Source organism: Pangasianodon hypophthalmus, chromosome 28, assembly GCF_027358585.1.
Source record: "Pangasianodon hypophthalmus isolate fPanHyp1 chromosome 28, fPanHyp1.pri, whole genome shotgun sequence".
Lineage (NCBI taxonomy): Eukaryota > Metazoa > Chordata > Actinopteri > Siluriformes > Pangasiidae > Pangasianodon > Pangasianodon hypophthalmus.
The window spans coordinates 1336111-1350373 of record NC_069737.1 but is presented as its reverse complement, the minus strand read 5'-3'; the positions used below and the strand labels follow the sequence as shown (position 1 = coordinate 1350373).

Genomic DNA, 14263 nt, shown 5'->3' with positions numbered 1-14263 from the left:
ACGAGCTACAAAAGCACCATCCACATTCCTGTCCTTGCAGAATTAGCTTCACTCACCATTTTTCCTCACTGTGTACTTCTGATAAAGTGTTACATGTGTTTTATCTTTCTGTGTGAACGAGGGAAACGCGGGAAGGATTTACCCCAAGCAGAGACACTTGCTGAGTCTGCAGATCACTCTGATCCTATTAAAGCAAGCTGCCTCTCGTGTTAACAGCTCCATCCATCATTTCTACTGCTTTAACCAAGGCCAAGTACACAGTTAATGTACAGAGTTAATGTAGAGTTAATACTGAGACTGTTATTGCTCAAAATGGCCAGTGATATTTCTCAGAGTAGGTCTGATTACAGTGAAAATTAGAGTTAGTTTAGTGATTAGTCATTAATACTCAGATACTCAGATTAATTCACCGAATGCTTTTGATTGATTCAGACAACAAACAGCATGATTGATGCTACTTTACGTCCAGGATGAACGAATATTTTCCTTTTATTCTGCAGAACTCTGGATTCTGCTTTATACCCAGTCCGAGCTGGTTGTAGAAAGCTAGCTATCTTGCCAACCGTACACTTTAAAACATTTTACAGAAGTGAAAATCAGTTATAATCTAATCTAATCTAATCCTGTCTCCTGGCACACTGCAACCTTTTGATGGAACAATTTGAAGTCGAGTTATAAGTTATAAACAGCAGTTCTGCTACTGACCGAACTCATATTCTTGTTGAATAGAAATTTGCATAATTGTGCCTCAGTTTCCTCATAAACTGAAGTCAAGGTTGTAATTAAAGAGACCCGTAATTGCAGTTTTTGGGCATTTTTTTTATTTTTTAAGAAACAACAGACTTAATCCTCACACATGAAACTCCATTATGTTCATACAAACTGCTAAACTTCAGTTACAAATATCTTTAAAAAAAGTCATATACTTGATCAAATCAAACTGCGTTTTTCCAATTTCCAGCTACATGTTCCACATCTTCAACATAACAACATACAGCAACACGGCTTCGGCCTTTATTACAGTAATGTTTCTGATTAAAAGTGATCGTTTATGGAAGATATGGAAGAGGAGATTCTGTTATTGTTGCTGGATCAAAGCCGTCTGCAACATTAAACTCAACATTAAGATCATTTGTTGCCAGAAGATAATCGAGAGGAACTTCAGGGTCAGCTGGGGCATCAATGGAAACAGCAGCAGGGTCAGTGGTGGTTGGGTCAAGAGTGGGTTCCTCAGCTGCTGGCTCGGTTCCTTCAGCACCTTCAGCTCCTTCAGCACCTTCAGCACCTTCAGCAGCTTCAGCTCCTTGAGCAACTTCAGCTCCTTCAGCTCCTTCAACTCCTTCAGCACCTTCAGCTCCTTGAGCAACTTCAGCTCCTTCAGCACCTTCAGCTCCTTCAGCTTCTTCAGCATCTTCAGCCTCTTCAGCCTCTTCAGCATCTTCTGCCTCATCAGAGTTTAGTGGTGCTGCAGCTCCAGGTTGGTAGAATCCATCAAACTGAGGCTTTGGATATAAAATCAAGTGTTAAATCACCTCCTGAACAAATGGCTCCTAACGTACCCCTGCAAGAACGGTCAGTTTTTCTGCGTTTTGTCCCTGTCCTTAGTGTTGGGACACTAACATGGTACTACATCTGAAAAAAAAAAAGTCTTGGAGATATTCTATGGTTTTAATTTTATAGTTCATCACTTATGGAGAAATGATAGAAAAATTCTGATGATTTCTATCCAGAGAAAATTTCATGATAATCCATATAATGTCTTCCTGAACAGTAGCAGCTCATTAGCAGTAAACATGGTTTACAGCAGTGAGAATAAACGGCTGGCGTTTATTCATTCGGAAGGGGGTGGAGTTTGTGTAAATTGGCAGCTTTGTGACTTTTTTTTTGTGTTTTACCAACTTTTGGCTGGTTAAAGCCGGAATGTCACAACCTCAGAGAACGTGATTCGGTTTTTATACACCTTCCAGGCTTCTTCATCAGTAAGACTAAGTAAAAGGCTCTCATTAAACTCTCCGTATTTAGCTAGCTCACTAAGCTACTGTCAGGTGTGTATAGATTAGGCGGAGTGTGTGGCATATCTCAAACCCTATTGGTTGTGGGGAAGCACTTCAACACGCTTTCAACCTGACTTCCTGTTTCAGAAGGGAATACTTAAACATACAGAATCAAAAACACAGCTAAAAGGCCATGTTATGGGTTCTTCATCTGACCAATCAGAATCCAGAATTCAACAGGGCTGTGGTACAAACCTCTTTAAGTGTTTGTGGGGTGTTTTTAACACAACTTAATCATGGTGTGTGTGTATATATATTATATATTATATACACTGACCTGAGGTGGAGCTGGAGCTGCAATACCCTGTACAGAAAAGAAAATTGAAGAACATGAGATGGTGAAATTGGTTTTATAGACTCTGGGTTCAGTAATTAGACGTTTATCATCACTGACCTGCTGCAGCAGATGGTTGTACATTCGGTACAGCTCCATTAGCTGAAGGCTTGTGTGTGTCTGAGCTGCTATCTGTAACGAGGGCATTTCATACAGTCATATTAACCTTCATCTTCTGTACACGACTCCACACACATCATCACTTCCTCTCAATTATTAACAGTATATACAATATGATAAAAGCCTTTGATGGATCTACCGTTTTGCTCAGCAATTAAAAATAACTTTTTTTTTTTTAAATGTAAAGGAGAATTTGAACAAATCAAGTTTAGCATTTCCACATTTTTAGTAACTAGAACTTGATCTATAATGTTAATAAGTCGTATTGTTTACCTCGTCACTGCCACTTTCAGGTACCTACAAAGCAAAAATGCGATTAGAAAAAAACCCAATAAATATAATAAATATGTTTTAAGCTTAAGTTTCATTAATGCTAATATTAATAATAATAAAATGCAGCTCCAAGTGATTTACAAACTAGAAATAAAATAAAGAAAAAAAAAGTAAACATAAATAAGTAATTAAGATAAAATAGTAATAAGAAATTGGTTATAACAGGACAAAAATGATAATAAATAAATAAATAAATAACACACCTTTAATACCTTTAAATGAAGCTCAGAGTGCTTTACAAAAAATGGCAAATAAATAGGCAGAAAATAAAAATAGTGAGAAAGGAAATTCTACAAATAAATAATTAATAAAAAGAATAAATAATAAAGTAACCATAAAATAAATAATAAGTTAAGATAGAATAGTAATAAAAAAAATAGGTAAAGAAGTTATATTTATATAATGAATTATAAATAAATGTAATTGATTAGAGTTGCAGTAGAGTTAATGACTGACTCACAGGAGCCGTTAGTGAGTGGGCCACCAAACACATCAGGAAAACCACAGACTTCATCTTAATCTGGAAAAATGAGAGGAAAAAAAACACTATTTAATGTTTTTTTAATTGAAAGTAGCTCCTGGACCCGATCCAGACTGTAACATGTAGCTCGGTTTTCTAACATCTTACTTAAATAGGAATTTTAAATGAAAAACAGGATGAACTTTACCTGCCTGGTCCAGAGCACCGAGTCCACGATACGAGGTGAGTCGAGAAGTCGAGAAGTCGAGCACCTCAACGCACAGCACATGTGGAAAATATATCTCACGGCTCCTGGAAATGAACCAATCACGTCTCAGCAGAGAGAGAAGAGAAACGTACTTTCCCGAAACGAGTCGGAATTGCGAGCCATTATGTTTAATTACATGCTGCGGATTTGTGCTTGCTGTGCAGTTCTTTAAAAAGCAGAGCATCGCTGAGCACTTTCCATAATTCTGTAGACTTTTGTGTGGTTGGTCTTTTCAGGGGGCTTCATTTCATTCCTCATTTCATGGAAAGAACCATTTTATTTAAGTGAAGAGCTTAACCGAGATGTCAGCACTGAAATCCTGTGAATCAGTTAATGACACGTTTGGCAAAATCTCCACTTCAGGTAAAATTGTAAACATTCTCTGATCCCAGTACTGTTACGACACACTCAATTATTTAGCTAAAGTCAGATTAAAGTTATCATATGGAAAAGATTCACTCTGGGGAGAAAACATGAAATAAAATGAACTTTATTGGGTTTCATTTATGACATGAAGACAACACGCTACACTGAAAAGCAAAACCTTCATCGCATTGCTCTTATGTCTGAATCAGAATCAGTAGCTGTATCTCTACAATGAAAAAATAATAAACATTTTTTAAGCTTTTTAAAGAATTAAACACTGACATTGTGTCAGAACTGAATGTAATTCCTCAGTGCATGGTGTTTCACCTTCATCAGTGCGTTGCAGTCGTGCCACACTGAAATGCAATCACTCTTCAGTCACAGCGCTAAGCCATACTCAGCGAATTGTATTTCATATTTTCCAGAGAAAGTATTTCATGTTTTCAATTTCATATTTTCCCCCAGTGAGGGTTCCCTTTGGAACCTTTCCTAATGAAAACACTCTGTTGTAGGCTTCTGTGTAGAACCTTTAAAGGAACTCCAAATTTTCTAGTTTTCTACAATTGTAGAAAACATTTCTTAAGATTAATAGTTCTAGCTTTTTTTTTCTAAAACAAAAACCCTCTGTTGTAGGGTTCTGCATTGAACTGTTAAATGTTCCAGCAAAAAATAAAACACAAAGGTGCTGCACTGTTGGAGGAATGAATTAAATCAAAGGGTTAGCTGGCCTCTTTGAGAGGAACCTGTAGAACCCATTTAGGAAGAACCTATAATGACCCTTGAAGCCTTTTTTTTTTTTTTTTATAGTGTACATGTCACCTTTTTGTACACTTGAAACAGTTTTTTTTATGTAGTTAAGGTTCTTAGGTTTATAAAGTTATAGGGTTCTACACAGAACGGTGTATATATCCCTGAGTTCTCTGTGGAGTGAGGTTAACATCTTATGGGTTTCTGTAACATCAGAAACATCTGAAGAAGTTTTCGTTTGATTTTAATTTCAAGTCATTTTACTTTGACATGAAGTGAAACTCAGTGAACGCGTACCCACTCGTCTGGCTCATTTCTTGTCCATTTTAGCTCCAGGATAAAGATAAAAGCTCTGATGTTTTTCCCAGTGTTGGAAAATAGATCTCACTGACGTGATGAAGTCTGTGGTTATGAGAAGTGAAGCATGTCTCTGATGGGAGTCGTGTTAATGAGAAACGTGTCCTTACAGGTTACAGATTAAGACATCGAGAACGAGATTCAAAGTTTTTGGTGTAAAATTTTAACTGCACAGAACTTTCAATCTTGTGTATTCCTTTTGTTAAAAACACACTGGATGTTTCTTGTGCTTTTATTCTTTTTTACCCTCTTTTACCCTGCTGCTGTTTATTCCTCCAGCTTCCATGTAAAATATTTTGCTGTACATCAAGTAAATAAAGTTCAGATGTAACTTTAATTTCTGCACTATTTTGTGAAATCATAATTAAGAAACTCTAATATGAAGGGTTTGTGTGTAATCATTTTCTCATATGCTGATTTGTAGGACATAAAGGAGACGAATTCAAACATGAAAGCAATATTTTTAATTTATTTGAAGTACTCAAACACTATTCACACACAGCCAACAACATCAGAGAGGAATAAAGGTATAAATCTGTCAGTTAAAGAATTAAATGTGTGGTGTGTTCTGACATTAGATGTATGTTTTTCTCTGCAGTATGTGACGATCAGTTTTAGATCTACCCAATGTAAAAATGGGTTTCTCTACAAAACTAATATTACTCGAGCTTCATCCTTTACAGCTACATACTAAAACATCAGCAAAATATCTCCAAGCTCTGCTTGTGTCGTAGGAACATCTCTCTCATAAAAACAGCAGCACTTCTGCAAAAAAAGGGACATTTATTATTAGTTTAAAAATACGATTTAGCTAAAAAAATGTAGGTTCTAATTTTATATATATATATATATATATATATGTATATGATAAATAGTGATAAATAATCACAATGTGGAGACTCACCTTCCTCTTTACGGCTGTGTAGGAACCAGAAAGGAAAAAGTGTCAGAGATATCATTTCTTAAATGGCTTTAATCACTCACACACTCACTCACTCACACACACACACTCACACTCACACACACACACACACAGTGAAGATTATACCTGGCCTGCTGGGACTTGCGGGTCCTGTTGAACCTGCTGTTGAGGATCATTAGCCTGTGGAGCAGCAGCAGTAAATATTATATTATATTATATTATATTATATTATATTATATTATATTATATTATATTATATTATATTATATTATATTATTATTGTACTAATTATACTGATTATTGATTATTCTCAATTTTTCTACATTTTATATACAACTTGATATACATATGTACATCTTTAAAAACTTTAATGCTTTAGATTTCTTTTTTATAATTTTTTATTTTAATTTATCTATTTTTTTAAATAATATATTTCTGTACTGACATTGATATTTAGCTCAATTATACATTGTTTTAGTTGACCTAAAATTCACACTGAAATAATTCACACATAAATCCCAAATGTTACGCTGCTTTTGTCCATTAGATATAAAACACAACTGACACAGCAGTACGTATGTAGTTCCTATGAACCTGTAAAAATCACATCAGTGATAATGTGATTATAATAAGATCTGATAATTTAATTATATATAGCGTAATATCACTCTAAGTACCTGTACTTTATTCCTTTTTGTGTATTTAGATACAAAAATTATACTTCCTTAAAATTATGAAAATAAACTATGGTGCAAATGATATATTTTCCCTAAAAGTGTCTCAAGACAATGTTAACTAAAAAAATCATTAAATATTTTGTTAAAAATTTACATTTTGATTAAATGTAGTATATTATGGGATTCAACCTTAATATTATCAAAATGTACTTCATTATTTAATGTTGGATGAACTTGATGATATGTTTTTGGAAGCAGCAAATAATCAAACTAGAAATAAAAATCATAATGTAAGCTATAGAAATTAATTTATAGTCACACTGAGGCAATAAATCAAATCAATTAATCATCTCACTAGAGATTCCTAAATCCCTGCTTTATATATTTATATATTTGTATATTATCTAGCTTAATATTCGAGTGGAAGCACGTTAGTAAAGGTTTAAGCCAGCAGTCGTACCCTGGCTGGCTGCTGCTGGGGTGGATAGTTGAAGACGAAGGGCTGATCGTTGCCTTGCGGAGGAGCGGCCTGCTAGAAAGGACAGAATACAAACAAACCTCAGTTTCTTCCATTATGTGATAATTTCACAACTAAAGCTAATGTCCAACGTATATAAAGCGCATAGTGATGAAGTAACTTTAAAATTTAAGCTGTTTGCACAGGAGGTCTTTGTGTAGCTGATGTTCAGTAGCACTTTATTTTACACAAGAATAACTAGCTAAGATTTAAAGGGTAATTATGTAAAAATTAACAGTACAATTTGTTGTCCATTGTTGTATATTGGATTTTAATGTACAGAGTTACTTGTAGTAACTATAAAAACTAAGATGTTTGTACAGGAGATAAAGAGGTATAGTTGTTGTTCAGCATCATTTTTTTTTTTACAGTAAATAACTAGAATTTAATCAGTAAATATGTGAAAATTAACATTGTGCTGTTTTGACACATTGTTGTATGTTGGATTTGAATGTACATAGTAACTGTAAAAATTGAGATGTTTGTACAGAATGAATTTATGTACCTGTTGTTCAACACCACTTTATTTTTCCAAGCAACAAGTAACTAGTATTTAATAGAGAAGTATCTAAAAGATAACAGTACAATTTATGGTACATTTTTGTATGTTGGATTTTAAAGTACATAATAACTTGTAATAACTCTAAAAGCTAAGCTGTTTGTACAGGAGTTCTTGGTGTAGCTGTTGTTCAGTAGCACTTTATTTTACAGAATGATAAAAAAACCTGTATTTAAAAGCTAAACCTAATAATTCACAGTACAAGTTCTGGTCCATTGCTGTATAATGGATTTTAAAGTTAACAGTAAACTTAAAGTAAACTTGTGTGAAAACTACCAGGATTAAACAGCAGCACTTATGCCACATTGCAAAGATTACTTAATATTGTTAATACTGTAGTTTCAGGGAAGACTTGGTGAAAAATTGGCAAGTTGAAAATGTAAGTACAAAATACTTTAACTAATGTGAATAATCTCAGGTAGCTCAGTTCAGCACTTTCAAATGGGAGAAAGTAACATAAAAGTAACAAATATTACTAAACTGCTCAAGGAAATATCTTCAGTTCAGGTAAAAAATGTCTGTTAATGCTAGAAAAATTATATAATTATTCATCAAAATGAATCTGAAAGTAAATAATTACTGATAAACATGCATCCAAATATGGATCTACGCATTAAGTAACTACTGTATACGTGATAGATATGAGAAAGTTTTTTGTTTTTAGCATCAGGCTTTCGCTTTAAATGTGCTAAGATGCTTACATTTAACAATATTTTCATCTTTCATACTTTCATACTTTCTACTTTGTAAAATAACAGGTATACGTTTAGAAAAAAAAAAGAGTTGTACAATCTTAAAATCTTCTTAGAATATTTCTTTCTGATATGGAAACACTGTTTTAGGATTTTACACAGAACCTTTAAGAGGGACAAAAAACAACAAGCTCTGATTTCTCTGTTTCATTTTACTGTTGTTTCAGTTTTTGTATTGTGAGAAGTTTTCTTAACTTTTATTTTTTAGTAGTTTATTCAAAGTAGTGGATTTATATACGTATAATAATTTGTTTCTTATGTCTCTTCTGGTTCTGTGGATTCAAATATTTAAAAAATAATGAATGCGTATATAAATAAATAAATCTACTTGTTTTTCTAACTTGCAAACTTTGCAACATTTATTATTTTACCATTAAATTATGTATTTTTCCATTAATATCTGATTAAATGTTTACCTGTAGCACCAAATACAATTTAAGTTACTAGCATATGTACTATGTATTCAACATGTCAGCTATGTATCAGACAAATATTTCACAATTCTTACATATTTACTTGTTTAATTGTAGGTAAAATAAAGATAAAAACGTATATTTTGGTGGTCTTACCCTGGGTGGCTGCTGCTGAGGGCCAGTCTGTGGCGGGTAACTGAAGGGGAAAATCTAGAAAAAGCATTAAATTAAAATATAAGATAAAATTCAACAAATTTAAAGATTTAGAAACAGTTTATTTAAACACGGCAAGCAGCTCACATTGGGGATTTGCGGCACCATGTTTGGCAGCACCTGAAAAAGAAAGGGAATTTACTGCTTAGTATTCCTGACAAATGCATGCTGGGTAAAATTATAAAAAGGTACTAAAATAAGAGGGAGAGTGTTACCTCGCCCTGTCCGAAGTTGTAGGGATAATACTAAAACACAGAAAATAACGCACAGTCAGAGCAGAACCTACTACTGCATTCCAATTTATAGAAATATATACAACATCCCTGTAATTATTGATAATAAGGCACCATGCTGAGACAGTTTAAAGACATGCCTGAGTTTCACAATGTATAATTATAACGTCTCCTGTCACTGCTGACTTATTAAATGCTGTAATATTATGCATGGAAGTGCTGTATAATTTAAAATATATTCATCCAAGTTCATACATAAAACCTACCATTTACTATGTTCAGTCCAAATTACACCATAAAAATATCAGGAACATCTGAAGTATCTTTATTAGATTAATAATAAGCTGTGCAGGAACTTTGGGTGATGAATTACTTACAATTTCTACACTCTTTCTGCCAGGAGCCTTGGGGAGAGAGTACTTAATAAAAGCCTGATGAATAGAAACAGAGAGAAATGACAGAAAATCTGTCCATATTACACAATCGAATCCAATTTTTGCTTGTGATTATTTTCCATACTTTTGAATCTGTAACTATGACTGAAGAGAGAACTTTATCTCAAAATAAAGTCAGGATTGATTGACTGGATCAAGAACAATCACAGTTTCAAAAGAGTAAGAAAATTAGAAGGGAAACAAGCAGCTGAAGTTGTTTCTACCAACTTATACCCATCTAAAATCTATATGATAAAACATTTAAAAATATACTCAGGGTTGCCAGATTGGTTCACCCATTTTTCAGCCCAATCGCAGTCTTGAATTATGAAACAAATAATCAGAAGTGGTTGAAATTTTATTTCCAGGCCTTATATTTATTTTCATCTGTATATGATTTACATAAAAGGCTTATTTCTTTTTTTTTTGTTGAAAAGAAATATGCATCCTTAAACTTCAACATGTGGTGAATCTGGCAACTCTGAGTACTGTATAATAAACTCACAGTTCCAGATCCTTGTCCTCCTGCTGCAGCTCCCTGGAAACCCGGATGAAACAGCTGAAAAATAAAAAGACGGAAAAATGGAGGAAGTGTGAGTAATTTGTATATTGTATATTTTATTTAATATGTACCCTTTTTGGTTTAAAGAGCCTTTTATAATATACCAAAAAACATTATTGTTATTAATATCACATACTAAGAAAGATGGAGTATTTTGGACACTACTTTAAGGTTGAAAACCAATAAATGAAGCATGAAAACCTCTATGCTGATGGGAGCGTTGACTCCAGGCTGAAGATGCGATGGCACACCAGGGAACATGCTGTTCGTCCCCTACAGATAACAGGTTTATAAAGGCGAATCATCACACTTGATGATTTTAGTAATATTTTATAAGCTAATTACTACACTGATGACATGCATTGATATGAACAGATAAAACCAAGTAACTGTCAGAAGATCAGGGCTGGAAAAAGTTCAGAGAAACGGTAGTTCATTAAAAGAAATCAGAATCCTAATTAAAAGTAAAAAGTACAGAGGCAAAAATCAACTTGAGTTAAAAAAGTAAAAAAAGTCTCTGTATTTAGTCATGCTCAAATTAAAAGTAAATAATTTTACTTATGAAAAAAAGCTGATCAAAAGTTCATTATGCCTGATCCTGATCGCTAAGCAGTCAGTCATAAAGAAATTATTCTGCTAGCTCAGACAAAACTAGAACTTGGTTAGCTGGTTAGCTAAAGTTTAATCACTTTTTTTTAAATGAATGATAAGGCACCTTAACAACAAAAACAAAACTCAACTAGCTAGCAAATTTAACAAGCTAATTTACAAAACCATTACCTAGCTAGCAAAAAATAATTTACATAATTTAACTAGCCAGGTAATTTAACTAGCTAAACTACAAAACTAGCTCATTTACCAAACTTAAATGATGAACTTTAAAGGCTGATATTTCATTTTTATATGGAAGGCAAATGTGACGTCTCATCGTGAATGAATCCATAACTCCACCAAAACAATAAATAAATACTTTTTTAAAGATTTCCTGGCGTGTGAGATTTGTAACATGTATTTTGAAGGTCAGAATGAAAATGTTTGTTTTCTGTTGGAGTAAAAGTACAAATATCAGGATTTAATATTCTTGAGTGAAGTATGAATCTTCCAAAATAATATTTAAATACAGTAAGGAGTATAGTTACAGTATTTCCATTATTATTATTATAATAGAATTATAATTATAGCATTTCCACCCCTGCATATAAATAGCTTTTTTTCTTTCTTTTTTTTTAATATATCCCAGTCTGTAGTCAGGGAAGCCAGACCCCAGTTACCATGTCTCGGCCCAATCACAGTTTTAAAAGTGTTATTGATATTATAAAAAAGTAATGAGTAATAAACTCACAGTTCCAGATCCTTGTCCTCCTGCTGCGGTTCCCGGGAATCTTGGTGGAAGCAACTGAACAGAAATTAACATGGAAAAGTGAGACACCAAGTGGAACTGGTGTAAATGACCATGTCTGAATTTCTGTTTTTATTTCATCACTTATGAAAAAAAATACTTTTTTGTTCCTGGTGCTCTGACATATAGAGTATTTTAATGTTGTAATTACTAAATAATTACTAAATAATTTAATATTTTAATGTAATTAGGGCAAACATGACTTGTTGGTTGATCTTGTAATGTTTGGAAAATGTGACGTACAATCTCCATGCTGATGGGCGCGGTCATTCCAGCTTGGAGATGTGATGGCGAGAACATGTCGTTCGCAGCCTTCAAATAAAACGCACGTCAGTTTTATACAAATTAATCCTCAAGTATCATAAATAATATATCTAGAAGTCTAAGGATATGTGATTTATATTATTTTGGGATTTTTTTTTTATATTTATTCATTCAGAATTAGATTTAAGGAAATAAACTATATTATTTCACACATTTTGTAACTAAATTATTATGGTTATTTTATAACGAGGTTGTTATGTTAATTAAAACCTTAATTTACAACATCAAACCAAGTTCCTGCTTAAAAATGTTTAAATTCATTCAAGGATTTTTCAGCTTGTCTTTTATAAAAGTTCTACATAGAGCCATAAAATAGAGACAGTTCCTCTATCTAAAGAGTCTCTGAGGAATCTTTTTTCCTCACAGTGTCACATTAACATTAAAATCTTACTCTTTGTAATATTATAGCTATGTTTTATAATTATATATAATCACAGGATAATATTCTTTTAAAACCAGCACACTGCTGTAGTTGAATCGCTTTATCTCTCATTTCTTTCTCTATTTATTTAAGAAGCAGAAAGTGTGTGTTTGTGATGTACCTGGTTGGACGGTCCTGATGGCATCGGGTTTCCATAATGCGGCAGGAAACTGTAGAATTTGGAGAGCTGTAAATAAACAGACACCATTTTAAGAAAAACTGGAAGTATAAAAATACTGATCTTCTTAAAGATTTATTATTTAATACCTGACACACATTTATCACTATTCGCTATGAGACTTAAGTTATAGAAAGTGCTTCAGTAGTCTAAACTAACGGTAAAGAAATGCAGTCTTCTTTCTTTCTTTATTCTTTCTTTCTTGTTTAGAATGTTGACTCAGTAATTTAAGTGTCAGTGAACCTGACTGAGCCGTGACTCTTAGACTTTTACAACCCTTAAAAGTTCTTCAGTTGGCCCTCAGGGGCAACTCTTAGGGTTCTGTATAGGTTCTAAAGGTTCTGTATAGAGCCTGACAACAGCGTGTTTCTGCATCAGAAAAGGTTAACCCAGAGTTCCTCTTTTAGGACAATGGTAGAACCCTTTTAGTTGTGGCTAAAAACTCTTAATTATCCAAAGAACCCTTGAAGAAACTTTAGTGTTCCAAGTGCCAACAAGCTAAATGTTAAACTCCTGACAGGTTCGAGATGTTAAAAAGAAAAGAGTGAGCAATGATTTGGAGTTTGTGCCATATCCCAATACGCACACTTTCAGAAAATAAAAAGGGTTCTCAAAGGGATGTTTAAGGGTTCTAAACTTCCAGAGGTTCCTCTGAGGAACAGCTGAAGAACCCTTAAGGTGTAGATAAGTATCTCACAGTACAGTTAGGTTTGTCAGATTGAGGTCCAGTTACTAAAGTGAAAATCAGCATGCATAACTTCCAGGCCCAGGCCAGCATTATTTAAATAAAAAAATAAATCTGGTGCTGAAGAGAAATATAAATAAAAGAAATAGATATAAAGTAAATGTTCCAGATTAAAATCTAAAAAATATACACATATATTTGGGAGAACTTTATCTATAAATGTGTAGTTTAGTCGTAATCGTCGTCCACCATCACGCTCCTAGACCAGCGTACAGTAGAAATCCTGACATATCCTACAAATGATAAACACAGAACCGCAGTGAGGTGATGAAGCTGGATGGGTTTGGTGTACCGGTGCAGCAGAGACCGCTGAGATGAAGGAGAGGCAGAACACGGCGCTCCACATGGTCTCAGAGGAACACGAGTAACACGAGAACCTGCAAATATCAACCAGCTGTTAGCAATACATTCACCAAACATTACTGTGCAAAGGGAACATAGAGAAAACATCTCGCCGTGTTCCTCACCTGATCCTGCAGATGAAGAACGTCTTGCTCCGGTGGACGGTTCTGGATGAAGACAGTGAGAGCAGGCGAGCTTTTATTCCATCTCGGACTCCTACGTGTGTTTGACTCAGTTATGAGCTCAGATAGTAATTTAGTAAATGATTGGTAGCCAGACACCGTGTGTGTGTGTGTGTGTGTGTGTGTAATATCAGGACAGTTATGATTATGATGATAATACAGCAGGGAAGTGCAGACATCGGCGCACACCTCACACACAAGTGTTCATTTGCTCGCTGCTGATTTTCGCTGCGTGTGAAATTTTCTCATTCGAGATTTATTGAAGGTTCTTTCTGACATTTCGGAGATTTTAGTATAAACTTTTAAACTTTTTGATAATTCAGACATATTTTAGAGCTTTGCTTCTTTCCT

At 33.9% G+C, this 14263-nt stretch overlaps 2 protein-coding genes across 4 annotated transcripts; both read right to left on the bottom strand.

Annotated features, from left to right (window-relative positions):
* Positions 1 to 798: 798 nt before the first annotated feature.
* On the bottom strand, positions 799 to 3655 carry enam (enamelin). 3 transcript variants are annotated; one of them, XM_053231028.1, is made up of 7 exons: positions 3510 to 3655; positions 3302 to 3361; positions 2782 to 2805; positions 2449 to 2520; positions 2332 to 2358; positions 1349 to 1502; positions 799 to 1294 (listed from the first exon to the last, which is right to left on the bottom strand). In XM_053231028.1, the coding sequence occupies exons 1-7, from the start codon at positions 3588 to 3590 to the stop codon at positions 1050 to 1052; spliced, it is 663 nt and encodes a 220-aa protein (XP_053087003.1). In that variant the 5' UTR covers positions 3591 to 3655; the 3' UTR covers positions 799 to 1049. The 3 variants fall into 3 exon arrangements, with proteins under 3 accessions (XP_053087003.1, XP_053087004.1, XP_026801004.3); XM_053231029.1 differs by having other exon boundaries at positions 799 to 1258; XM_026945203.3 differs by having other exon boundaries at positions 799 to 1502; positions 3510 to 3653.
* A 1833-nt stretch (positions 3656 to 5488) lies between these two features.
* Positions 5489 to 13926, bottom strand: scpp5 (secretory calcium-binding phosphoprotein 5). Its single transcript, XM_026945207.3, has 15 exons — positions 13856 to 13926; positions 13681 to 13765; positions 12587 to 12652; positions 11964 to 12032; positions 11664 to 11717; positions 10523 to 10594; positions 10265 to 10318; positions 9703 to 9756; positions 9308 to 9337; positions 9180 to 9212; positions 9036 to 9089; positions 7099 to 7170; positions 6088 to 6141; positions 5944 to 5957; positions 5489 to 5804 (listed from the first exon to the last, which is right to left on the bottom strand). The coding sequence occupies exons 2-14, from the start codon at positions 13732 to 13734 to the stop codon at positions 5952 to 5954; spliced, it is 672 nt and encodes a 223-aa protein (XP_026801008.1). The 5' UTR covers positions 13735 to 13765; positions 13856 to 13926; the 3' UTR covers positions 5489 to 5804; positions 5944 to 5951.
* Positions 13927 to 14263: the final 337 nt, after the last annotated feature.